Here is a 25,808-nt window from a genome sequence, read left to right as displayed (position 1 = left end):
ATTCTTTCATTTTATCTTTGCTGGAGACCTCCGATGGAGGCAGGGCAAAGGTCCTCGTTCCTTCTTGCTTTCACTTACGAATTTATTCAGCAAATGTCTGTTGAGCAGGGTCCTGGTCTTGACATTCAGGATGGGAGGGGGAGGTGGTCAAGGTCAAGGTGATTACAGTCTAGTGAGGGAGACAGAGAAGCACACCACGAAGTCTCTGTGGTGAGGAAGCCTCCGGTGGACAGAAGCAGGAGCCACAGAATTGTGGGGGAGGGGCCCTGACCCAGGCGCAGGGGCCCAGGGAAGGTTCCACAGGGGAAGAGAAGGAAGGGATTAGCCGAGACCTGGAGGGAAGGAGGACCCTCTGGCTTGAGGGCCAGTGTGAATCTCCGTGGAGTAACCCACTCAGGGAAATGAAACTATTTCCATTTGTGGAGATGGGGAAGATGTGATCATGTTCGCAAGGTCATACAAGGGGACCCAGCTCTTGACTCCTACGCCAGCACCCTGTCTTCCCCGGGATCCCCGTCATTTAGGATCGGGGTCCTCTGTAGAAAGAACAGGAGGACGTGAGGGCAGTATTACCAACGAGGACACAGCAGGACACCATGCTAAGCACATGACACCACTCGATTCCCACAAAATCCCATACACTAAGATTTTATGCATTTTATTGACACCAAGAACAGAAGCTTCTAGAAGCTAAGAAGTGTACTGGTCAGTAGCTCACAGGTGCATACTGACTATTGATTCCGTGGGACGTAGCTGTGATCGGATAGTGTCTTCCTAGAGGAAGACAACGAGAAAGTGTGTGACAGAGAAGGCAAATCCTTCCTCCCATCAGGAAAAATCCCAGAGGCATTTTTCACAGGTCAGATTTCTTTTTCCAAAGTCTTCTCTGCAGCCTTTCCAAGGGAATAGGAGGGAAGGTGAGGTGGGGGATGGGTGTGCTGTGTCCACACATCATTGCTCTGCAACCAGACTCACCAGGAAGCTGAGTTCCCCGCAGTATAGACGAAGTAGACAGGATTAGCGCTTGTGGTGAGAAGCATCCTAAAGGTGTTAAGACTGTGGACTGTGAGCTCAGACAAAGAGCAAAGACACGAGCCCGCAAAAGTGAGGGGGACCCTAAGGGTAGCACTTTTTCTTGGAGCTGAAGATCTGAACACCACACTTGGTTTTGGCAAACTTGGTAAGCACCCAACCTTTTATTTATTTATTTATTTATTTATTTATTTATTTATTTATTTATTTATAAAGATTGATTTATTATATTTTAGAGGGAGAAAGAGAACAAGCAGGAGGAGCAGAGGAAGAGGGAGAGAGACTCTCAAGCAGACTTCACACTGAGCCTGGAGCCCAACGCGGGGCTTGATCTCACGACCCTGAGATCAGGACCTGAGCGGAAACCAAGAGCCAGATGGGACCCAGTTGCCAAGGAAGAGGGGAGATCACCCTCTCACAGCCGGGACAGCAGAGCCGAGTGAGAGACCCAGCGGTTCGTTCTGAGCAAGCTTTCCGCAAACCATGGGGCCAAGAGGAGCGTTCCCTTCCACCCGCAAGGCATCGATCAGTTTCAGGCTCAGAACCATCGGCCTTGTCAATTTCAACCTTCTTGTTGCTTAACAGAACTTCGGCCTGAAACTCCTCCAGGGCGACCCACGTCTTTCTCTCACCTTGACTGTCGTAGGTTTTTCGTTGCTCAGCAGTTCTGCTGATGTCAATCAGCGGCCTCGCTCCAAGACTGTACGGTCTCAGCATATTGGGTCCCATCGCTCCTTCGCCACTAAAAAGCACTCTCCACCGTCCCTACAAACCCTGCCCTTGGCAGCTGGGTTTTTGCCCTAATAGGACACACATGAGATCCCTGGGGGATTTGGAGCTGCTCCGCAGGGAGGCTCCCAAGGCACAGAGAAGACCTGGGGTGGGAAGAGAAGACCCCAAGGCACAGAGAAGACCCCCTCCGAGGAAACGTCGGAGGGAATGGGAGTCGCTTTCTCGGGTGAAGGGAGCCGAACTAGAAAGATGGGTTCTGACTGCCTTTAAGAAGGATTTCTGGAGCAGTCTCCCCTCCTCTGCCTGAAATACAAAAGCAGAATGGATGGAAACTGGAACTGGGTAAGAGAATGATTCCCTTTTGAATCCGACTTTCTTGAATTTCCTTCTCCCTGCAAGTGCTGCCTTAGCTTCCACATCCCCCCACCCCCAAACCTCTTCCAGATGCGCCAGCCTGACGGAATCCATATAAACAAAAAACCAAAACAAAACGGCACAAGATTGAAAGCATTTCCCCCTTGTGATAACAACAACCACTTTCAGGCGCAGCAAGGCACTCACGTGACCCTGCCAACATGTGTTTTCTGTCTCAGATTTCCCTTGATAACAAAGGACAGATTTTAAAAGGCGTGGCCCTAGGTCTATTTGCCCAAGCAGGAATCCGAGAAGAGTTTGGGGATTTCGTTGGGTCCCAGGCTGGTCCCCTCGGGGGCTCCGTGCTGTAACCTTTGATGATGTTGAGTGCCCATCAGTAAAGTTAGGAACACTTCGGGTTAGGTTTGTAAGATATGATCTCATTCAGTTGCTCACAGAACTGATTTCATATTCAGGAATCAACAGAGCTCATTCAATTCCAAATTTGGCAGCTCCGCCTGTTACATCACAGTGCTCCCTCTGTCCAGAGCTGGGCAGGGCTCGCTGAAGGGGATCTTTAGAAGGGTCTTTCATGAGGTTCCAAGACTCCGGGGGTTGGGGGTGGGAGGTGAAGGATGGAGGCTGGGAGACAGGGGGATGGGCAGGTAGGAGGGGTGGGGGCTCTTCCCCGGGGCCTGCACGTGATGGGGAGGGAAAGCCAAAGGTCGCTCAGAAAAGCTCGTTACAGTGTTGCTGTTAGAAGCCCCACTTCCTAATCTCAGCAAGTTTCAGGAAGTCAGAGATCTCTGCATTGACACTATTGTACAGACTCAAAGAGAGAAAGTTGCAACCAGCCAAAGGGGAGGGGGGGAGACCAGCAAGCTGCTTTGATATCCTTACCTAAGTGACTTACAATCTTCAAAGTCTCTTAGAATATACTTTTTTTTTTCATCAAGAAAGCTTAATTCACTCTATACAAAATTAACCTCATTTCAGATTTCGAAGAAAAAGCAAATCATATTCTTTCATTTCAATTTCTAATCTTTCAGATAGCTATTCCTTTCTCCTATGAAATAAACTGATTCTGGTCTGCAAGTTACTGGTTTCTCTCCCCCCCTCCGCCCCCAAGACTGGGCAGTTTGAAGTGCTTAAATCAAGCCCCAGGACAGAAAGATGGAAAACCCTGAGTCGCTTTCAAATTGCTAGCGTCCTACAGCCCAGACATTATACGTTAGATCGCTAGATCGGGGAGGTGGTCTGTCTCAAGAAAAGCTGAAATAGAAGGAAAATAGAGTCGACATTTAACATTAGGGCGGAAAAAAAAAAAATCAATCTCCTATGTACGTAGCCAGAGCCTGTTCTGAAAGCCATAGGCTAACTTCATTTTTATGACCCGGCAAAGAGAATACATTTCAATTCTGGCTTTGATTCCGCAGCGAGCCAATTGTCAAATATTTTAGCAACTCTGAATAAGTCTGATTATAGCAATGACTGTCAGTTCAAAAACCCAGTTCATTTATTTCCCATGTCAGCCTCCCCCTCCAGGGGGATGTCTGGAGATTTAGTATTCAGTAGTTTGTGGGTCTCTCTGATACAGCTCTAAGGATTCTGCAAGTCAACAGAACAAGAAGAAAGCTTGTATAATCTGGACCCTCCTAACTTCTTTGGAATACTTGATACATGGTATTTTCACTTTTCTCCAAAAGGAAATTCACTGAAAAAGTTAAAAAAAAAAAAAAAAAACCAACTAAGACAGACCTTCTAACTACAGGCACAGAGACCGCTGTTACTTACAATGCTTTCCAATCCATCATCATGGATAAATCATGGCTAAATAACCAAGTCCAGAATCCATGTCTTCACATCTGTTAGTAAATAGCTTCTTGCAAATGTCTCCTGCAGATCTGGGGCCATCTCAGGAGGAAGGGAGATAGAGCGAAGGTAAAGGAGAAGAGGCTGGGGAATTCTGCAATCCATGGGGGTCTGGGAAGGCTCAGGGCAGACCCCGGTGAAACATTCCTGTGATTCCAGCCTGAAGCTAGACCACGCTCCTGGCCTCCCTGAGCTCCCAGCCACCTTTCCAGTCCAGCTCAGCCCCTGCTCCAACATTGCATTTCCCTCCAAGCACGGGGCATCGGATGCAAGAGGAACTCGCGGGATCCTGCCCGTCGCTGCCTGCAGGCACGCTTCTCAGGGGAAGCCGCACCAGTTTCTCTCTTGTCTGCTATCTCCGAAGCGCGAGGGAGGGGAGAGCAGAGGCAGGCAGGCGGGGAGGGGGAGAGAGGGAGAGAGGCAGGGGAGAGAGGAGACCGGGAGAGAGAGAGAGAAACACTTGCTGGAACTCCCATTAACCCGCAGAAGCTTAGGAATTTTCTGAGCACGGCAGCTGCAAAGCAGACGATCAAAATCAAGTGTTTAAAATCTTTAATTACACATCCATATACACCCATTTGGTGCAGACAAAGCCGACAGAACCAAGGTTCTGGATGCGCGTGTGAGTCTGCAAGTAAATACTTGTAGACAAACAGATGCAGGCGTATGTCCCCATGAGAATAATATCTACATGCATAATTTTCAGTGAAAACATCTAGTCTCACAGTTTACGGGTCCTTAAACTATTCAAACGCTCTCAGTAATGGAAGTGCAAATCAGACAACCCACGCCCTTTGCCTGGGATATCGCCAGTCATGCCTTTCCCCGCTTTGGGGGGCAGGTGTTCCTGTTTCTTTTCCCTTCCTTCAGGGAGCCCCACCGAGGGGGGGCTTTCAGTGTGACTGTCAACTTTGCACGCCACTCCATTGTGTGTGGCTGCGCAGCCTGGGACGCTGGGCAGACAGAGCCAAGGCACGGATGGCGCCCTAGGGAAGGAGTGGCACGGTGCAGGGGCGGGAGGCACACAGACGGGGCTCCGGGGACCGCAGGGGAACAGGTGGTGGCATGGGAGGAGGAAGAAGGGACGGCAAGGAGGAGCGCAAGCCGGAAGGGCGAGGCGAGAAGGGCACGGATGACGCACGCACACTGGAGGGGCAGCCGTGCTCATGGACAGCACGAGACCATCTCCCTCCGATTCCTCAGGTTCTCGGCAACCCTCCCCTCGCCACACAAGGAATCCGTTCACACGTTTCTCTAAGTGTGGTCCTGATCGCCTGCGTGGGAAATGCCTGGGGACCGCCTGTCGACAAAGCGGATCCCTGGAGCCCACCCTAGGGATGGAGTTCCGAGAAACCAGAATCTGCATTTTTAACAAGCTCCACAGGTGACTCTGATGCAGGCGGAAGTTTCCAACGACTCCCTTCTTCCCCAGCATCGGGTGAGCATTGTGAATGAATGACGGAGGGAACGAAGCGGGAAGAGATGCGGGGTCACACCTGTGACGACACCCCAGGGCTGGCGTGGCGGGAGGGAAGTAGGAGCGGGGGTCAGAGGAGCCAAACGAGAGTTGAGAGAAGGACTGGCCACTTGCCAAGCACGCCGGGCTTTTCAGCTCGGAGACTCCACATGCTGTTGCTTTGCCAAGAATTCTCTTCTTCCCCAGGCAAACCATCCCTTAAAACCCAGTCCAAAGTTGGGACACCTGGGTGGCTCAGCTAAGCGTCCAACTCTTGGTTTCGGCTCAGGTCACGATCTCAGGGTTGAGAGATGGAGCCCAGAGTCAGGCTCTGTGCTGGGGATGGAGCCTGCTTAAGATTCTCTCTCCGGGGCACCTGGGGGGTTCAGTCAATTAAGGGTTCAACTCTTGGTTTCTGATTAGGTTCTGATCTCAGGGTCATGAGATCAAGCCCTGCATCGGGCTCTGTGCTCACTGGGGAGCTGGCTTAAGCCTCTCTCTGCCCCTCCCCCCATGCTTTCTAAAATTAATAAATAAATCTTAAAAAGAAAAAATAACGGGAGGGCACCTGGGTGGCTCAGTTGGTTAAGCATCTGCCTTCAGCTCAGGTCTTGATCTCAGGGTCCTGGAATGGAGCCCCAGGGACTCTGTTTCTCCTTCTCCCTCTGCTTCTCCTTTTCAGTTATGTGCTTGCTTGCTCTCTCTCTCTCTCTCAAAAAATAAATAAAACCTTTAAAAATATTAAAAGATAATGGGATGAACAGATGGACAGATAGAAGGATGGAATGCTAGAGGAATGGAGTCCGGAATAACACCCATTTTCTAGAAGGTACTGTAAGTACTGCTTTATAGTTTTTAAAGTGTTTCATTTGGTTGTGAGTCCCCCCATGAATGGCTGAAGAACCAGAGCTCTGAAAAGTTAACCCACTCGCTCTTGGTCACACAGCTAATAAATTCCAGAATAAGATCTAGAATCCAAATCCTTCTATACATCCTCGGCTACGTTTCCCTCTGTACCAAATTAAAACCCAATCAGTGAAAATGGTCCTTAAACTTGGTGAGAGTGAAGTGAACACTACACACAGGATTCGATCCCATAGCACAAAGGAGAAGCGACTTAAGGTCTGGTCCGTTGGTCAACACGTTTGTTTAGCATCATTCTCAGTACCAGTGAGTGGGGGATCCGAACCAGAAGTTTGGGGTGGCCTGGCATGGCTGGAAAAGCTGCCACCCCCACTGTCCTCTCCCCCTTCTCTTGTGTTCTCCAGAACCTGGAGATGGCCATGTGTAATGGATGTGAAGAGGTTCCTTCTAGATCTTTCTTCAAGGGGGGTCTTGGTGCCCCCACTGTTACCATTCTATGATGTTCCCACTGTCCTTAGACCACACACAAAAAAAGGTAGAATGACACCACAGTACCTAAGGCCATCCACTGATTGGGACAACAAATCAGCTCGCACATAAAGACAAGATCATAATAGAGATTTGACAGCAGACGCCTTCATGGCTAACTTCTGGTTTACCAGAAAGACAGGGAACTACATAAATAACGATGGGATTAAGAATGGCTTCCCAGAAGACTTGGGAAATTTGCTGGTTTATGGGTCTATTGGAAAGATTGAAGATGGTAAAACAGAGGAAAGAGCTTTCAGTTCAATGAATTCCTTGGTTGTGGATCATAGTGACGTCCTTCCTAGCCCCCGAAACACAAGTAGTGCGTGTGACAAAGGCTGTCTGGGGGGGACAGAGGAAATTAGGCCCCGCTGTCTCGGCAGCAGGCTGGCCTAAGGGAGAGTAGTTTCCTGTTCCCTCTTGTAAGAAAATACGGCCCCAAGTATTTTAAGAAATCTAAGTACACCAGTGACACCTTTTACATAAAAAAGTAGGTATTCATATGCAAGGAAGAAGGTTTACCGGTTGCTAAACCGTTATGAATAATGAAAAGAACTCTGAAAGAATCATGCCTAAATTACCTGCGAGTGTCCCCAAGGGAAATAGCCAATGTAAGAAAATCCTTAATCATCTCCAAACACGGAGATTAAAATGGATCCTGTGTGTTCCGGAAACACAACACAGAGGGGGTTAAAAAGCAGTCCGTGTTCCTTGATGTGCCGCTGAATCCATACATTTTATGAATGTTTCCATTCGGTCGTGAGTTTCAAGATCCGCGCCATTCAGAGAAGAAAGTCTGACGAAAGGAATGAAGGGACTTCATGTGCGATTTGTATGCAATGCCCTTTGTCCCTTCGAGACTTCACCTGTCCACAAGTAAGGATCCCGAGGCTGCTAATGAGAAAACAGTCCCTCCATCTTTTTGGAGCTGTCAGGCATCCTGGGAGCCGGGTATAGCTTGCCTTTTTTTTTTTTTTTTTTTTAAACAATACTATGTTTTATTGCTACATTTTCCCAGATGAAGACCACTATGCAATTAGTCTTATAGTAGGAAGTGAAGGATCTGTATGTTTATGATACATAGTTTCACAGGTTCCTCCATGCCCTGCTCTGGTCTCGGACTCCGTTTTCCAAGCCTGATCATGGCTTCAATTTTATGAGAAAGCAAGGGAAGAAGCACCGAGGGAGAAAGGAAGGATGGAAAGCGGCCAGGAAGGCAGGGAGGCGTGTGTTGCAGAGGTCCTGGAATGGGGCCATCTGTGCCCAGAAGAGGGGGAGCGAGCGATGGGTAGGTTTGAGCCTACCAAAGTAGGTTGGTCCTAGAAAACAAAGCCTCACAGGAGAGATGGAGCTGCAAACCTTCATAAGGCACCACCCCGTGCCAACGCCAAGAGGAAAAGCCCTAAGTTCTAGGTCCATCCCCTTGCTGCCAAGCCTCCTTTCATGATGATGATCGCTCTCCTGACATGAGGTGCTCTGATGCCCTTGATCTTCAGTCTGGTGGACTTGAGAGAGAATTTTTATCCCTCTCAAAAGAACTGAGGAATTCTCTCCATAGAATGCATTTGAGAACAGAGATCTTTTGTTAGAACATCAAACCTTTTTTTTTTTTTTTTTTTTTACAATAAAAGGTCAAATACCTCTAATATTTAGTTAGATCTGTGCGGGGGGCAGAAAGGAAGTGCTTTCAAGAATGTAAATGCCGAATTTGGGAAAAACCAGTATCTGAAAAAGTTTTCGACACGTATCTGCAAGGTGGTCGGCACAACCCAAATCGGGCATGAAGATCTTGACACTTTATATATATTAGAAGTTTAATTCATGTCATATATGGCCACATAGACATGAAACCTTTTATGTTACTTAGGTATACACACGAAGGAAAGTGATGCGTGGAAATCTAGATGTAACTTCTTTTAAAGATTTTTATTTATTTATTTGAGAGACACAGCACAAGCAGGGGAAGGGGCGGGGGGGCACAAGCAGACTCCCCACTGAGTGCAGAGCCCATAGCGGACTGGATCCCAGGACCCTGGGATCATGACCTGAGCGGAAGTCAGATACTTAACGGACTGAGCCACCCAAGGCACCCCTAGATGTAATTTTTTAAACACAAATTAGGAAAATGTATGCGTAGTTCAAAAAACAAGTTCGCCATAAGCTTCTTTCCCTGCTAGTACAGATAAGGTTTTTGGGGCGATCCCATGCCACTCATGGAAGAATCTGGGACCTACTGATGTCCTGGGTCCTTTACCTCCTGACGTTGCTTCTCTTTCTTCATCCAGCGGCGTCCTCTTCATACCCAGACTAGGTCCATAATCGCGAGCATTCCTGTCACTCATTTATTCAATCCTCAAACCAGTATGTATGGAGTGCTTAGAGCAAGACCAACCTCGTTTTGACCTTCTCTGAGCCTGCACGGTTTCCAGAATAACTGCAGCTGCTTCTTCCTAAACATAACCTCCTCTCATTCCAGCGGGCTCTCAGAACGATGTGAGAAAGTGTATACGTTTTATCTAGTTTTCCGTTGAATGTTAAGTCTCTAGTTGGAAGAGATCACGTGCTAGTGACCCTTCTTCTCAGTCATTATAAAACAAGAGACAAAGCGACTTTCTTATCAGAAAGACTTGCTGATCAGAAAGGGCGGATCTGGTTATCTATCCTGGATCTGGCGTTCGTCCAAAGCGCAAGCCACCTTGGTTGGTTTATAGGTACCGGCTTTGGGTAGTCAACGGGCCAAATTCTCACAGAATTCTATAGATGGAAAGCTGGCATCCATCTACGTGCCCCAGAGCCGTTGTCACCAAAATACGAGGGAAGCACTATGTGTCTATAAGAAAGCAATTGCCTAGTTCTAAAGACAGAAGCGCAGCGGAGCCAAATTTAGGAAGAGAGGCTCAACTGTCCTCCGTGTGTGTGTGTTGATAAAGGACCAGAATTATTTTGGACTGCTGGGTGCCTCTAAATATAGGCAGTCTTAGCAAAAATGCAATTGTTTATACTTCAGGTCACAAAGTCTAATGTGGGTCTGAATTCTACCTACCAGCCCGGCACAGCAATTATCCTGCGTTTCAGAAGCTCTCTGCAGAGAGAAACGCGGCTCCGTGATCCGTGTGTATGCCAAAGCTGGGATATCAGCTCCTTTCAGCGGTCAGAGAGAGAAAACATTTCCTCTGCTCGCTTGGATAAAGTGATACAACAGCAGGTGACAGAGAGCTCGGGCCTCGACGGGATCCAGGTGCAAGTCTCGGTGCCCACTGTGCTCCAGGTCTAAGCAGTGGGGCTCAGTGAGTCCTAGGTCCTGGGTTCGTTAGGAGGATTTTTCTCTGGTTCTCCTGGGATGGAGGCTGCGTCTGAGCTCCAAAAATAAGGACCTGGTGCTAGAGCTGGTGAAGGAAATGAGTTTCACCTTTATCCTCACCCTGACACTTGGGTAAGTTACAAATCAATTAACTCCTCGCATTCCGATCGGGCATCCTGCCATCCCGAGGACCCCCTCTCAACTCCTCGGAGTTCTTCCTCTGATTCAGCCTGACTCCTCAAGTTGGCTGGGAGCCAGCCCTTACCCTGGCGAAGGCTGAGGGCTGCATAAGCTACCTGGTCTTGGATGTTCTTCTGAGAATTTGGAAGGAGCTCTAAGTCAGTTTTTGACACGTTATTGGCAAAAGCAGAAGGAACGCCGGCCAATTTGCTCCAGGCGCTCAGCGTGTTAACAGGCATTACACCAGGTGTTATTAATATGTTACTTACAACAAACCCCGTTTCAACCCCATTGTCTGAGTTCTACAGCGTTACAGGTTTTGCCCTCTGTGAAGTCATGTATTTTCTCGAACTCACAATACTCAGAGCGTGTTAAAGAACTTGGTCCTCGAAGGTGAAATGTATTCACTGCAAGTGTGTCTTGTTTAGGAAATCAGGATGTGGGTTAAGTTTGCTCAAATCAGATTGTCGCTTTATAAAGCTAAAGGCTGGGACAAGGGTCACTCCCAGGCCAGCCAGTCAAGCTCACAGGTGCGAGGTCGGCACCCTGGAAAAGGGCCCTCCTTTTACGGCTCTCCCAGGGAAGTCAACAACCTTGTCCTGAGGAATTTCAAAACCGGAAGGAATGTCCCCCCGCGCTCCTCTCGGGGACTCAGAGAATGGATGTCTGTCACGGGAGTCCTAAAAACTGCCTGTGTTCTTAGCAAGAATCAGGGCGGTCTACATCCTAGTTAATGACAAGCTTCTCCCGGGTCCGAAACAGAGTGTGCCTTGGAAGGTCATTCCAGCGAGGCCAAGCCTCGGCAGACTCCCGCAGGACCTGGAAATTCCCCCCTTAGGAAGATGAGCTCTTCCTACACTCCGTATGGCTTCAGCGCTGTCCTGGGCTCCAGACCTCCCAGCCTGACCACCACAAGCGAAACCCCAACAAAACAAGGCTTCCGTCCAGTTTTCCACCCCTTCCGGCCCAGAACATCAAAGGATTAATCTGAAATCTGCGTGTATGGACAAGCTGCTTCCTAGAAACATGGTTTCCGAAGCCGAGCTGAAGTGGGTGCCTCCGTGCCCCCCTTCAGCTGACTCACACGCAGAGAATTAGCACATCTGTGGGTAGACCCTTTTCGGGTCACTACAATGATCAACGCAGCGGCTACCTGTTCATCTGTGGTCCACTGCACACCTCCAGCAATGTGGCCATGTTTACCTGTCCTGGAAAGATCAGATCAGGTGATAACAGTCTGCACCTTACTTCCCACGCAACATGGCAGGAAAAAGTCAGCATGATGTAGGAACTCGGAGATTACTTCCAAATTCACTATCTAGGGGCGCCTGGGCAGCTCAGTGGGCTAAGCCTCTGGCATCTGGCTCAGGTCATGATCCCAGGGTTCTGGGATCGAGTCCCGAGTCGGGCTGCTAGCTGGGTGGGGAGTCTGCTTGTCCCTCTTCCTCTCCCCCCACACCCCCACTCGTGCTTGTGCACACTCATTCTCTCTCTCTCTCACAAAAATAAATGTGTATATATATAAAATTCACCATGGAGAATCTATCTGGAAGAACTTTTCTAAGCTCGTCATAGTCTGATCATGCCGCATTAATTTCCTTTAATTTCAATTAATTTCCTCCAGGAAAGGATGAAATTGTACTTCCCCGCCCCCACAGACACAGGTGTGTGTGCGTGGGCACACACAGACAGACACACACCTGAGGCAAGGGGACAAGCGTGTGGGCAGGTAGACCAGGGAGAGGACAGGGGAGAGACCAGTTATGCTCCTGCCTCCTCTGTGGACGCCCTCAGACTCTGTGGACGCCCTCAGACTCTGCCCGTGGAAGCGTGGGGCCGAGTGGCCATGGGCAGCGCTGGCCTCCTCACAGGCAGCTCTTACATTCCTGAATGTTCCAGACTGGAAGAAAGTCAAACACTAATGACTGTGTCCTTGGGAGGAAGAAAATCGGGCCATCCGCCCCGATGCCAGGAAGAAAGCCCAGACTCCGCGACGGGGCCATCAGCCCGAGCTTCGGGGAAGTCACCGCCTGTCCGCACGCGCGCACAGAAGGCGGCCGCACTTCCTTGACCCCCCAGAGAAGGCGGCCACGCCTCCTCGCGCCCCTCTTTCTGTGGCGGCCGCCCGGGACGAACGGTTTTCAGTCATGGCTCACAAACGCTGTTTTCAGCATGTCCTTCCCGCACCCAGCTGCCTCGCAAGTGCAGGTTTGCGCAGGTGGAGTGAAGGATAATATTCCACCAGCTTCTAATTACGCACACGGAGCCAACAGTGATAACCTTCCCACCCAGGCTGACTCATCATCTGGGCTGCCCCTGAGGTCTCTGATTCCATTTCCAGCTCCTCCGATCGCACTATAGCCATCCGGTGGAGAATATTAAGCCCCCAAATGTGGCGGAGGGGTTCTCCTGCCTCTCTCTCCCCCTCTGCTCCCAGGAAGGCTTCCCGTGGGGAAAGCAATACCCAGGGAAATGGGAGATGGTCATCTGAGGCATTGACAGACGATGTCTCGGTGTTGAGAAATCACCTTCGTCTAAGCGTTGCTTTGTGTGTCCCAATTGGAAGTCTCACCTAAAGCTCTGGTTTTACCCTTGTTACGTTTAAAATACAGTCTTTTGGGGGTGCCTGTGTGGCTTGGTCAGTTGAGCACCTGACTCTTGGCTTTGATCTCAGGGCCGTGAGATCGAGCCCTGCATTGGGCTCCACACTCAGTGGGGAGTCTGCTTAAGATTCTCTCTCTTTCTCTCAAATAAATAAATAAATCTTTAAAAAAAAATAGAATAGTCTTTCAGCATACATATGCAATACATATATGGTCAGTACTCATTTTCACCACAGGGACAGTTACTTAACATTTAAAATGCCTTAGAAGGAAACCCACACTTCAGGCATGATGGGTTAGTTAGCCTTTGACGTGTAGAATTTTCATTATTATTTAACTTCAACATATTGCCTAATTTCCACCAAGACTTCTTCTTTAGCCCCTGGGTGACATAAAAGTGGACTGCTCCATTTCCAAACATTTGGGGATTTTCTATTTTCTTGGTCATTGATTTCTAGCTCAATTTCTCTTTGGTCGAAAAGCAAACTCAATGGATTTCAGGCCTTTGAAATTTGTCGAGACTTGCTTTATAAAAAGCCCACACACAGTAGGTTCTGGTAACTCGGAAGAAATTGTTCTGTGTCATTGGTCAGTCCAGTGATCCATGGGCGTTAATCAGGGAAAATGAATGAATCGTGTTGCTCAGATCTTGTACATCTGGATTGGTTCTTCTGTCTGTCTGATCTATCAGCTCTCGAGAGGGGATGTTCGAGCTCCCCCTGGGACTATGGATTGGGTTATTTATCCTTCTTTCAATTTTTTCTTTCTCCATTTGGAGTTCTGTTATCAGAACAAATTTAGAATTGTTATGACTTCCTTGTGGAGTGATCCGTGAATGTTTATAAAATGTCTCTTTAATGGTGATTTTTCCTTTAAAGTCTACTTCCTCTGGCATTAGTAGAACTCCTCCAGCTTATTTTGCTATTTGCAAGGTGTCTCTTTTCCCATTCTTTTATTTTTAAAATAGAGTTATTTTTCTCGGCGTCCTTATATTTAAGTAGTGTCTCTTATAAGCAGTCCAGTTAGAGATTTTAGGGCTTTTAAAAATATATATTTATTTGAGATAGAGAGTGAGCAAGTGAGGAGGAGTAGAGGGAGAGGGAGAAGCAGACTCCCTGCTGTGTGGGGTGCCTCATGTGAGGCCTGATCCCGGGACTCTGGGATCATGACCTGAACTGAACAAAGGCAGACACTTAAGTGACTGAGCCACCCAGGTGCCCACCTTTCTTGCTTTCTTTTAGATGGATCAAGTGGTTGTCATTCTATTTCCCCTCCTTTGGATTATTTTACTAATTACTGGAGTAAATTACTGGAGTAAATTACTGGAGTAAATTACTGGAGATCATGATATATGTCTCTGACTTACTATGGTCTAGTAAAATGACATTTTTTTAAAGATTTTATTTATTTGACAGAGAGAGATCACAAGTAGGCAGAGAGACAGACAGAGAGAGAGAGAGGAGGAAGCAGGCTTCCTGCTGAGTAGAGAGCCCAATGCGGGGCTCGATTCCAGGACCCTGGGATCATGACCTGAGCTGAAGGCAGAGGCTTTAACCCACTGAGCCACCCAGGCACCCCAATATATTTTTAATATATACCAGCTTAACCATGCATTTACCTATTCCATCACTCTTCATTTTTCCTGCATTTCTGGGATCATTTTCTTTCTACCTGTATAAATACTTTCAGTATTTCTTTTAATGCTGGACGACTGCTCATGAATTCTTTCAGTTTTTGTCTTAAAATATCTTTCTCTTTTAAAAGATTTTATTCATTTATTGGGGGGGGAGGGACAGAAAGAGAGCGAGCGAGGGAGGGGAAGACGGAGAGGGAGAGAAGAAGCGAACCCCAGGCAGACTTCCCACTGAGCGCAGAGCCCGAAGCGCGGCTGGAACCCATGACTCCGAGATCCTGACCTGAACCCAAACTAAGGGTCAGATGCTCCACCGCGTGATCCATCCAGGCGACTGCCTTCAGGAGAACCGAATGCCTCCCTCTCCATCAGAAGAAAGCTTGCAAAGCTTGTATATACCATCCTAAGCCCACAGAGCCTGGGAGTACGGGAATCCTGTCTCTGGGAAACAACCCAAGAACTAGACTGTCCGCTAACGTGACATTTCTGACAATCGTGACGGGTCTGAGCTGATAGTGTGCACGCAGGCCTCCTCTTCACGGGGTTCATGGGGAGTGGCCCCAAGAGACAGAATGAAACAGCAGACATCCGGAAGGTTCTGGGCACAGAGTACCATGGAATCCTCAAACTCTTAACCTTGGCAAGAACTTCAATATACTGGTTCATCATCTCCGTCTTAATCGGGAAAGCAGGTCAAGAGAAGTTTGGTAACTTAGCCAAACAGGACATAAGGCCCGATCTAGAATGCAGTTTACTAGATTTTTTAATCCATTGTCTTGTTTGGGGTGCCTTGTTTTCTGTCCTCCGCAAGGAGCTCCTAGAGGCCAGAGGTCCCTGTTGAGGCTACAGGAACATTCTCCTGGGCTTGCTTTTATGACCTAGCCAAAGTGACATCACCATAACGCTGAAGCTGGCCCAGGACTCTTAGGTCGCCTGTGTCTGTCCAGCTGTGTGGGGTCAAAGCAGAATGCCTTAGACAAAGGAAATCGAAGTTTTCTATCAGAGGAACAGGAAACAATAGCAAGTCAGTAATGCAGGCTACTTTTAATTCTGAAATATCAACATATAGTTGTTTTCTTTCCAGAAGAGGAACAGGAAAACCCTGATGTCAGCAAGACAAAACCACTTCTATGTTAGCTTTGACCTAGATTTTTTTTTTAGGTCCTTACATCTCTGGTTGAAATTCATTTCATTCTTCGAATAATTTTGGCAGAGAGCAAATACGCTGTCTCGAAAGAAAGAATAAACAAAATTAAATCTGTTCAGTGATTTCTCATGGGACAGATGCCAATCTAAGCAACAACATGAAGAAGGAAAAAAATCTTCATTACTGGAGAGGTAGATGTGTGTTTGAGTTTCCTGTAAAAAGGGAAGAATTATGACGATCTGATATACTTGATGGCCAATCTTACAGGTATTTCAGAACACCACTTACTTCTCTCTTTTGATTTCCCCAGCCACAGTTAGAGTTAGCAATGTATTCCTCAAACAGGGAAACCACAGAGCACTTCAGAGTCTTGCTAGAAAGGTTCACATACAGTAAGAAATCACTCTTAGGTTGTCTCAAATATTTTTCATCATGTCACTTTTCCCAAGGATTCCACATCGAGGAAGAAAACAAACCTAAAAGTAGAATTAATGGAAAGTGGGCACTGCTTTTGAGAAGACGCGAATACAAAACTGCCTACTTTTTATTAGTACAGAGCCCACTGACAGGCGAGAAAAGCAAATTACAGCCTGTGTGATAACAATGTGTTCTCCAGAAGCCTGGATGGCACGTAAGCCACACGGAAGTCCCTCGGGGGTAGTTTGAAGATACTCTAATATGGGAATGGCAGCTACAGTTTCATCTTTTTTCTGTCCCATATCTACCCACTGTGGATAGTACAGATCAGTTACTGATAGAAGTGTTTCCTGCCACGGTCAGGACTCAAGCTGGAGGCCAAGGTTTGGTTATAGCGGGTGAGGAAGCTGAAACTGACTTACTATGCCAGGAACTCAAGCAGTTCTCCATACACAAGTACAGTTACTACAGTATGGGCCTTGGATGTGCTCCTTCATTTCTTGGCAAATGGTTATCGCTCATGTCTCCTAACCTCCCTGACCCTCTGTCTCTTCTTCTGCAAAACTGAGATATGGACAGTATCTACCTCAAAATGTTTCTGTAATCATTGAGTAGGTTAAGTAGTATAAAGTTCTTAGGAAAGTGCCAGGCACAGTACAAGTGCTCAATGAATGTCAGCTATTAGAATAATGAATTGTTGTAATAGAATAATGAATGTTAGTATCACTGTCTAAAGAGACAGAGTTCCTGGTCACTACTGAACTAAGCCACACGTGTTATACCATGACGCGCTCTGAGCAAGTTCGCTTCTTTCTCCCAATACCTCTGCATATTACATACACCCATAACCAAAGAGGAATCAAAAGTGGAAACTTTTTTTTTATTACAAACTTGGCAAACACTAAAATTAAATGTTCCCAGAGGGGTGCAGGGCTGTGTTTAACAGATGTCCTGATTCTGACGGTCTCAGACAATGACAGGCTGAGATCATGTTTGCAGGCTCTCCCAGAGTCATTTCAGCCCATCGTGTGGCTCAACACCTCTTAGATTTCTACCCTAGGACTTGGTCATGGAATGTGTAATTTTAAAAGAAAACGAGCCCCTGGATCCACTTCCTCGCGATGGGGATATCTTTCCGGTACGTGCATTCATGAACCCAGTCCGTGGTTATTCACAGGTGACACACGATCGCAATTCAGCGATGGATGCTTTCTCTGTTCTGCTTCCGAGGGCTGAAAATCATGCATCGGTCCCCTGTGGCCTTTGTTTCAATAAGTCCATCCAAGGGAATGCCTGAAATTCAGAAGGACTGCTTGGTGATGGACATGTTTCTATGATCAGTAAAGGGCCTTGACATAGAGTATCAGAGAAGATCCTAGCTGCCAGAATGTGGGCGCTGGGCTAGTAGTTCCAGGCCTGGCAGTGACTTGCAGGAAATAAGAATCTGCTTTCCTGTCTAGAACCCACGGCCAGGGATTCTAGGACGAGAGTCCTACTCCTCTGAGATGGGGGGTCGAGGAGGTTTGCAGATAAACAGCACGAGGCGTCAGGGCATGGGAACAGCTTTACTCTCCCCATGCAAACCCAGCCTGAGGCACAGAGAATCCAGTCTGGGTGCCTCTGTTATTAAGGTCTCCCTCACAACATCAGCCTCTCAGAGATCTGCCCTTTGATTTTAGTGTCTGAAGTGAAAGCGAGCACCACTCCAGGGCCCCGGGATAATTATAATAATCTCCAAACTCAAATGCGTCACTTGTCTGCAAGTCTCCATTACAGACCAGACCCAAGTCTTCTGTTCTTCAAAATCCAGACGGAGGAGGAAAGGGCCAGAACACAGGAGCGGCTGATCTGTGGATCTGATCTAACCCTGGGGAGGTGGCCAGACCTAAGGTGCTCCGTTCCAGGGACTAGGTTGTGGGCTGCTGCTCAGATGCCATGTGACCCCCCTCAGCCAGGCCCTCTCCAGCTGTTATATCCTCTGAGATGGTCCCTCCCAGAGAGAGGGGAGCACAAAGCATGCATCAGTCCTCCTCAGCCTGTATTTCAGTAAGATCATTGAAGAAAATCCCGAAATTTGGAAAAAAATATATTTATTTATTTGAGAGACAGCACAAGCAGGGGGGAGGGGGTAGAGGGAGAGGGAGAAACAGGCTCCCCACTGAACAGGGAGTCCAACACGGGGCTCAATCCCAGAACCCTGGGATCATGACCTGAGCCGAAGGCACTTAACCGACTGAGCCACCCAGGCACCCGATGAGGGACATGTTTCTAATGATCAGTAATTTCTTCTTGGGATCCGTTGGCAAGATTATGGACAAATGTCAGTTCAATGCAAAGCTTTTTGTCCACCTTTTCCATGTGATTAGAGGATATTTATAAAAACTAAGAGGCAGAGGGAGAGAGAGAGGGAGAGAATCTCAAACAGACGCCACGATGAATGTGGAGCCTGACGCAGGACTCGATCTCACGACCCTGAGATCAGGACATGAGCCGAAACCAAAAGTCTGACACTCAACGGAGTGAGCCACCCGGGTGCCTCTGGAATTACTTTATGAGTCTGAACGTCCCACCAAAAACAAACAAACAAACAAACAAACAAACAAACAAAAAAAACCATTCTTAAAGAAACTGTATGGGATGCTCTTCTTTTCTCTTTCATTCCTGGAACTGCCCGCACAGTCTTGTGCTCTGCAGGTACCTCTTTGTCACAAATGATTTATCAACTCGACATACTTTTCTTTCTTCTTTTGCTCCAAATATGACCCTCTTAAAATAAGGCAGAAATATTTTTCTGGAGTTTCTCAGTGATTTTATAAAATGCTCATGAATCAGCATTCGCCCAAATGGATGGAGAGATAAAACGAGAATGTGTCAAAGGAGGCTGCAAAAACAGGTGCTTAAATTAGAACCGACATTGCTTTGCTTTGCCTACATTAACCCTTGAGAAAGCGTCCAGTGTTCTATTTTTAATCAGGGCTTATGGATTTCTTCAAACCTCCTCTGGGAAAGGTCAAGTCTAAGTAAATGCCAGTGTATTTAAGAATAACAGCTGCGAGAAGTTTGCTACCGAGGAAGATGCTCCTATTATCCGGAAGATAGGATGAGTATTGATGAAGGTGCAAAGCAGTGCAGAGTCCGCATGCCGTCCTCCATTTATTTACTCCTCACAGCGAAGGAGAAAAAGTCAGCATCACTTGTGTGAAAGTTTCCCTTCTGAAAGCGTTACCTTCCAGGACCAGCGATCACAAGAACGGGAGGCCCAGGGTCACTAATTTATGAGAAGCTGCAGAGTTTTCTCCTGATGTTCTTTTGTTTTTAAACATGAAGCAGCTTTTAAAATAATTTTTTATTGGGATGCTTGGATGGCTCAGTCAGTGATGCGTCTGACTCTTGATTTCGGCTCAGGTCATGATCTCGGGGTCGTGGGTTCAAGCCCCTGCAGCGGGCTCCATGCTCAGTGAGGAGCCTGCTTGAGATTATCTCTCCCTCTTCCCCTCCCCCCTGCTCCCTTATGCTCTCTCTCTCTGATATAGATAAACACATTTAAAAAATAATAAAATAGGGGCACCTGGGTGACTCAGGTGTCAAGTGTCTGCCTTCGGCTCGGGTCATGATCCCGGGGTTCTGGGGTCGCGTCCTGTATCAGCCTCCCTGCGGAGCAGGAAGCCTGCTTCTCCCTCTCCTACCCCCCGCTTGTGTTCCCTCTCTATGTGTGTCTCTCTGTGTCAAATAAATAAATAAAATCTAAAAATAAATAAATAAAAATAATAATTTTTCTTGTGGTCAAATGTATCATAAAATTTGCCATTTCAGCCCTTATTAAGTGTACATTTTGGTGGCATTAAGTACATTCGCAATGCTGTGCCATCATTGCCAGAACTTTTTCATCTTCCCAAACTGAAACTCTGCTCCCATGAAGCAGTAACCCCCTGTTCTCCCCTCCCCCAGCCCTGGGAAGCACCGTCTGCTTCCTGTCTTCACCAGTTTGCCCATTCTAGGTGCCTCCTAGAGCTGGAATCGTCCACTTGCCCTTTTGTGGATGACTTGTTTCACTTAACACGTGGCTTCGAGGCTCATCTACATTGGGGCCTGTGTCAGAATTTTCTTCCTTTTTTATGGATAAATAATGCTCCACTGTATGGGCATCCATCCTCAGCTGATGGGCACGTGACCCACACTGGTCTTATTTCTCAATATCCATAGGGAAGGGGCTCCTGGGTGGCTCAGTCAGTTAAGCTTCTGCCTTTCACTCAGGTCGTGACTCCAGGGTCCTGGGGTCGCGCCCCACGTCGGGTTCCCTGCTCAGCTGGGAGCCTGCTTCCCCCGTCTTCCCTGCTCCTGCTCTCTCTTGCCATGTCGGTCTCTCTCTTTCCGATAAATAAAGAAAATCTTAAAAAACACATCCACTGGGAAAACAGACTTAAATACTAAGGTATCTGCTTGTCTTTTGTCCTCTCACTTAACTCAGGAAAGCAGCCCTCAGTCCCCCCGTCACCAGGTGCTCTCACACGAATCTGCTCCGTTGGACGCTTCTCCTTTGGGGGAGGGGGGGATGTGTGGGAGGCGGGGAGAAGAATCCTAAATTTCTGGAATAGCTTCCAAATCGGTGATTTAGAACAAAATCCAAATCTCCAAATCTTGAACAAGATCTCGGATCTGTTTCATTGTGCTACGAAGTCTCCTTCCCATCAGCCTCATTTGTGAGGCAAATATTTCAGAAAGGGGCTCTGTCCCATAAACGACATGGGCCAGCAGAAGGACTGGCCGCGTCTAGCGGAGCAGGGGAGTTACACAGTGTCCCCGTTACACGGTTCCGAGGGACGGCAGACAGAGCGACCCAGGGGACTGGGGACAGTATGTCCGTGTGGCTCCGTTAGGTGTTCTGAGTCACACGGCCTTGTGAGATCTCGCACGTGCAGAACAGGGAACATCTCATTAGCACCTTCCTTTAGTGAAGTCAGACTCAGAATACGGCCCGAAAGGGTGAAAATATAACCCAGAATGGTAACCCATAACGAGGGGGTTAGGGCAGAGAGGTCAGAGGTCAAGGAAGGCGAGAGAAGGGGGTGGTGAGAGTTTCTGGACCGGAAGCAGAGATCAGCAGCCGCTTGTATCCGCTCACTCTGGACAAGAGTCCAGGAAAAGGCAGCGGGGTAAAGGAAAGACAGGAGAAGGCAAGACGTAAAGGTAGAACGAGGAAGGCAACTCACAGGCAACACCTCACTAGTATGTTACCAGGAGGAGCAAAGAAAGAGAAAAACATTCGATACACTAAGATTAAAAAAACTTTTTTCTGGTTGAATCCCTCATAGTTCTGCATAATTAGAATATGGGGTTCCCACTGCAAACCTGATGAAATCAGCAAAGCGAATATTCCAGCACTGAGATTTTTAAAAATATATATATTTATTTATTTGAGAGAGAGAGAGACAGAGACAGGATAGCTGGGGGAGGGGACAGAAGGAGAATCTGAGGCAGAGCCTGAGGTAGGGCTCGAACCCACGACCCTTGAGATCATGATCTGAGCCGAAATCAAGAATCGGATGCTCCACTGACTGAGCCACCTGGGAGTGCCCCCGGCCCTGAGATTTGCCTTCTCCTTTGTGACCTCTGGTCACCCCCACCCCACTGTTAGAACTACAGCACGCAAACACGCACAGGGGCAGGCTTGCTCAACACATTGTCCCCGCATTCACGAGTGACATTTCTTCTTCACAGTCCCGTCTTGACTCCTGCACCTCCCCCACTCCCCGAAAGCAGGTGTAAGCGACTGCGGGAAAGACACCGGGAGGACTGAGGCATGCTTGTGGGCGAACCAATCATTGGCGGGAACACTAGTAGTAAACACAGCCTCTCTGGGTAGTAGACATGTGAGGAATGCATTAATTGAGGCTTTATAACCCATCAGTGAAGTGAGTTCCCCACTGCCCCGCCTTTCCATCCCAAACCCAGCCAACAGTGACCCTCTTCTCAATTCATCGACCCAGGCCGATGGAATAGGTCATTTGTGTAGAAGGCAGAGCGCCCTAGGATGGCCCTTCCCAAGCCCTCAGAAGAGCCTGGTTAGTGATGTTTCTATCAGCTCTCTGGATTTTCAGAGGAAAAAAACATGCACATCCACCCAGTAAAACACCCAATTCTAAGGTTGGTTATAAAAGATGACTCATGGGAAGCTCTCACTTAAAAATAAATGTCTTTCCCCCATGGACTGCTTGTTTGACAAGCTTTCTCCTTGGTTTGAACCTACTCCTAGAATCCAATATGGCTGCCCACTCGTTACGGGTCTCCTCCTTTGCTATGGGTCCCATTAGCAAGGGCAGTAAACACACACCGTTCCAAGAGGGTTGCACTTTGGTTAGATGCTGCTGTGAGACAGAAGACCACAACACACTATCACATCAAACTGGTGCCCGCTCAAAGTGGCGGAGGCTGTTTATCAAGGTCTGTGGGTGAGATTCCCAGCCAGAGGGCTTTTGGGGAATTCTGAAGAAACAAACAAAGCTTTGCGCTCAGTTATGATAACATTTGGACTCATCTCTTACAATAATAATCAACACTTGGCCATATCTGTCCTCACTTGTTGAAAAGGAAATCTCTTCCTTGGCTTCACGGTGAGTTGACAGGAGGTCTGACACTCCAGGGAGAGAGAGAATTCTCAAATATTAGCCCCATGAAAAAAGATCAGAGTTGTGGGAAGAGGAGCGAGCATTACATCTCTCTACAGTGTGTAGACCAGAGCCCTCATGATGCTGGAATGCACATCGGGTTTCCGTGTTTAATGAGGAGTTCCCAAGCGCCACACTCATTTTCCCAGGGGAGTGGTTCAAACACGGAGCCTGAAATTTTACATTGTCCTTTTCCCATTACATTTGAGCATAAGGATGTTTCAGGACTTCCATTGTTCTCGAGACAGATTGACTAAAATATGGGAATGGGCCCCCAAATGGTTCACTTGCCAGCTGGGCTGGTGGCCGTGGGCACTCTCTAGGCTCTGGGGGGGAGGGAGGGTGCAGAGCTGGTACGAGAGCCTTTGCCAGTCGTCCCCTATGAGGAAACCCACGTGGTAGGAAAGATCAGAGAAAGCTGTTTGATTCACTGTTGGTTCTAAGCAGTGGTTTCTTTCTAAAGCATGAATATTCCAAAGAGAGGGCTTACAGACAACATTTTCAATAGGCCAGTGGAGACGAAATGCATGACCAGCACAGGGCCTGGCACGCTGTTAACTACTTTCCACATGGTAACTGTTGCCAAATCTTCAAATAATAAAACTGTGGACAAAGCCCTTTAGAGGGAATAAGAGGAGAAGGTCTGAGTCAACCACCTGCTCTGGGGTAAATCACTGTCTGGATCTTGCCTTCTCCTTTGCTACAAAATGAGATTAGACCTGATGAGCTCTGTGGTCCCTTTCACGGAGAATATTTAATGATTGCAAGGGTTTGTATCTGAACTTGAAACATTTTTTTTCAATCCTTTAAAAGTGTTAGGATTAAGCCACATGAGCTCTTGGAACACAGAAGATAAAGAAAATAAAGACTTGAGATCTCTACAGAATGGGGGACAATTCAGGCACAGAAGTCCAGGGCGTATATCTAAAATGCTCCGAACTCGGTCTGCACACCCGATCATGCACCAGCTCTGACTCTGGGAATGCATTGTTATGACCTACGATTCAGTTCAACGCGAGATGTGCTGGTTGACCCAAACTGGCTTATGAGCTGCTCTACAACCTTTTGAAGAACTAGGGTCTGTTTGGATCACAGAAATGTAGACACTCTCAATACCCTTCCAAAATCCACCCCATCTTTTTATTTTTTTTTATTTTTTAAAGATTTTATTTATTTACTTGACAGACAGAGATCACAGGTAGGCAGAGAGGCAGGCAGAGAGAGAGGAAAGGAAGCAGGCTCCCGGCCGAGCAGCGAGCCCGATGCGGGGCTCGATCCCAAGACCCTGGGATCATGACCCGAGCCGAAGGCAGAGGCTTTAACCCACTGAGCCACGCAGGCGCCCCGACCCCATCTTTTTAAAGACGTGCCCCCCTAGAATCACGGAATGGGCACGTCGGCCCAAGACATTCAGCTTCCACATGTCATGGCGACAGGATGCTGGTTGCCCTTTGCCCAAACCACAGTTTTGTGGCTTTAATTGTTTGAAAGTGCTTCCCTATTTAAATGGAAATCTGTTGAGAGGTGCTGGGGTCGCTCAGTCGGTTGAATGTCCAAGTCTTGATTTCAGCTTGGATCATGATCGTCAGATCAAGCCCTGTGTCAGGCTCCACACTCAGGGTGGGGTCTGCTTAGGATTCTCCCTCTCGGTTTTGCCCCTCCCCCTGCTCATGCTCGCTCTCTCTCTAAAATAAATAAAATCTTTTGAAAAAATTGGAAATTTGTCTATTTGCAACCCTCAGCATGAGTCCTACTTCTATCTAAAGCTTAAAAATAAAACATAAAAAAAACCCCAAACCCACAACATAAAAAAACATTTAAAAAGCACCAAAAACCCCATAAAAAGCCGCAAAAATTTTTAAAAAGCCTATAAAATAGATCTGTGCCCTTTCAAATACCTGAATATAATTCTGACTATTCCTCCTCTCTGCCTTCTCCAGGCTCAGCCTGTTGGATCTGTAATCATCCTTCCGTGGCACAGTTTCTGGGTCAGTTAGCATCCATTTGCCTCACCTGTATGGACTCGATGTTTGCTCAGTGATCTCACAAGGTAAAGGGTTGCTTTTGACCAACCTCTCTGCCCTCTCTTGCCAAACCACTTTCTCTACATGGGAAGAGTGTAAATTCATTGTTCCGTAAGGTCACCACCCACTTTTCGCCATGTCTCAACCAAACAACCAGTCCCACTCCTGTACAGACCTACCACAAGCTGAGCTGTACCTGGGAGAAGAGAAAAATAACCCCCAAATGAAGAGCATAACAATTAGAACAAAGGAGTCTTCATATAGCACACGCCCCTAAGGTGTTGATGAGTGACTTCCGTCAATGTCCCTAGGGTGTCTGAGGCTTATCCATATTAAATATGCACTTCTAGAGAAGCTTATCTGTGATGTGTGTTTTCACTTGTGAGCTCTTTGTGGGAGCTCAACAGACAGAAAATATTACCATTCTCTATCCGCATACATGTTATTTTGTCCTTAAAATAAATGGGGACCTCAGTGATCTTGCTCCGTTTCATGGTTCTCAATACCATCTCTATGCCAATGACTCCCAAATTTATATCTCCAGCCCAGACTATTTCCTGAACTCCAGACTCATTTATCCAACTGCCTGCCTGACAGCTCCTCCCGGATGTCTAACGGACATCTCACACAGCACATCGAAAGGAGTTCCTGACCCCTCTTCTCACGCCTTTTCCATCTCGCCTAATGGCAGCTCCATCCTTCTGGGTGATCAAGCTGAAATCTCTGGATTTATCTTTATATGCTCACTTCCTCTCATTAAACAAAACTTCTACTGGCTCCCTATGAAATATATCCAGACCCTGACCACTTTTCAGCACTTCTGATGCTCCCATCCTGGTCTGAGCCACCATCCTTTCTCACCCAAATCACATGATAGTCTGACATGTCTCCCTAAGTCTACGGGGTGTTCACTCCTAAGTCTGTTCTCAATGGGCAGGCAGAGCAATCCTTTCAAAATGTAAGTCAGATCATGTAAAAAACCCATTGCACACAGGGAAAA

General features: G+C 47.5%; 1 protein-coding gene across 2 annotated transcripts in view; it reads right to left on the bottom strand.

Annotated features, from left to right (window-relative positions):
- The window catches only part of KIF26B (kinesin family member 26B), a 411,062-nt gene that overhangs the window by 144,151 nt on the left and 241,103 nt on the right, over nucleotides 1-25,808 (bottom strand). The window contains exon 1 of one of the 2 annotated variants that reach the window (XM_032317415.1): nucleotides 3,913-4,347. The exons of the other annotated variant lie outside the window; for it this stretch is intronic. Coding sequence (XP_032173306.1) covers nucleotides 3,913-3,935 — 23 coding nt within the window. The 5' untranslated portion in view covers nucleotides 3,936-4,347. Of the gene's footprint in view, nucleotides 1-3,912; nucleotides 4,348-25,808 lie in introns of those variants that run through there. 2 annotated transcript variants of the gene reach the window in all.

Source organism: Mustela erminea, chromosome 17 (assembly GCF_009829155.1).
Source record: "Mustela erminea isolate mMusErm1 chromosome 17, mMusErm1.Pri, whole genome shotgun sequence".
Classification (NCBI taxonomy): Eukaryota; Metazoa; Chordata; class Mammalia; order Carnivora; family Mustelidae; genus Mustela; species Mustela erminea.
Note: the sequence above shows the minus strand (reverse complement) of the source record. Positions and strands in the feature narration are given on the sequence as shown.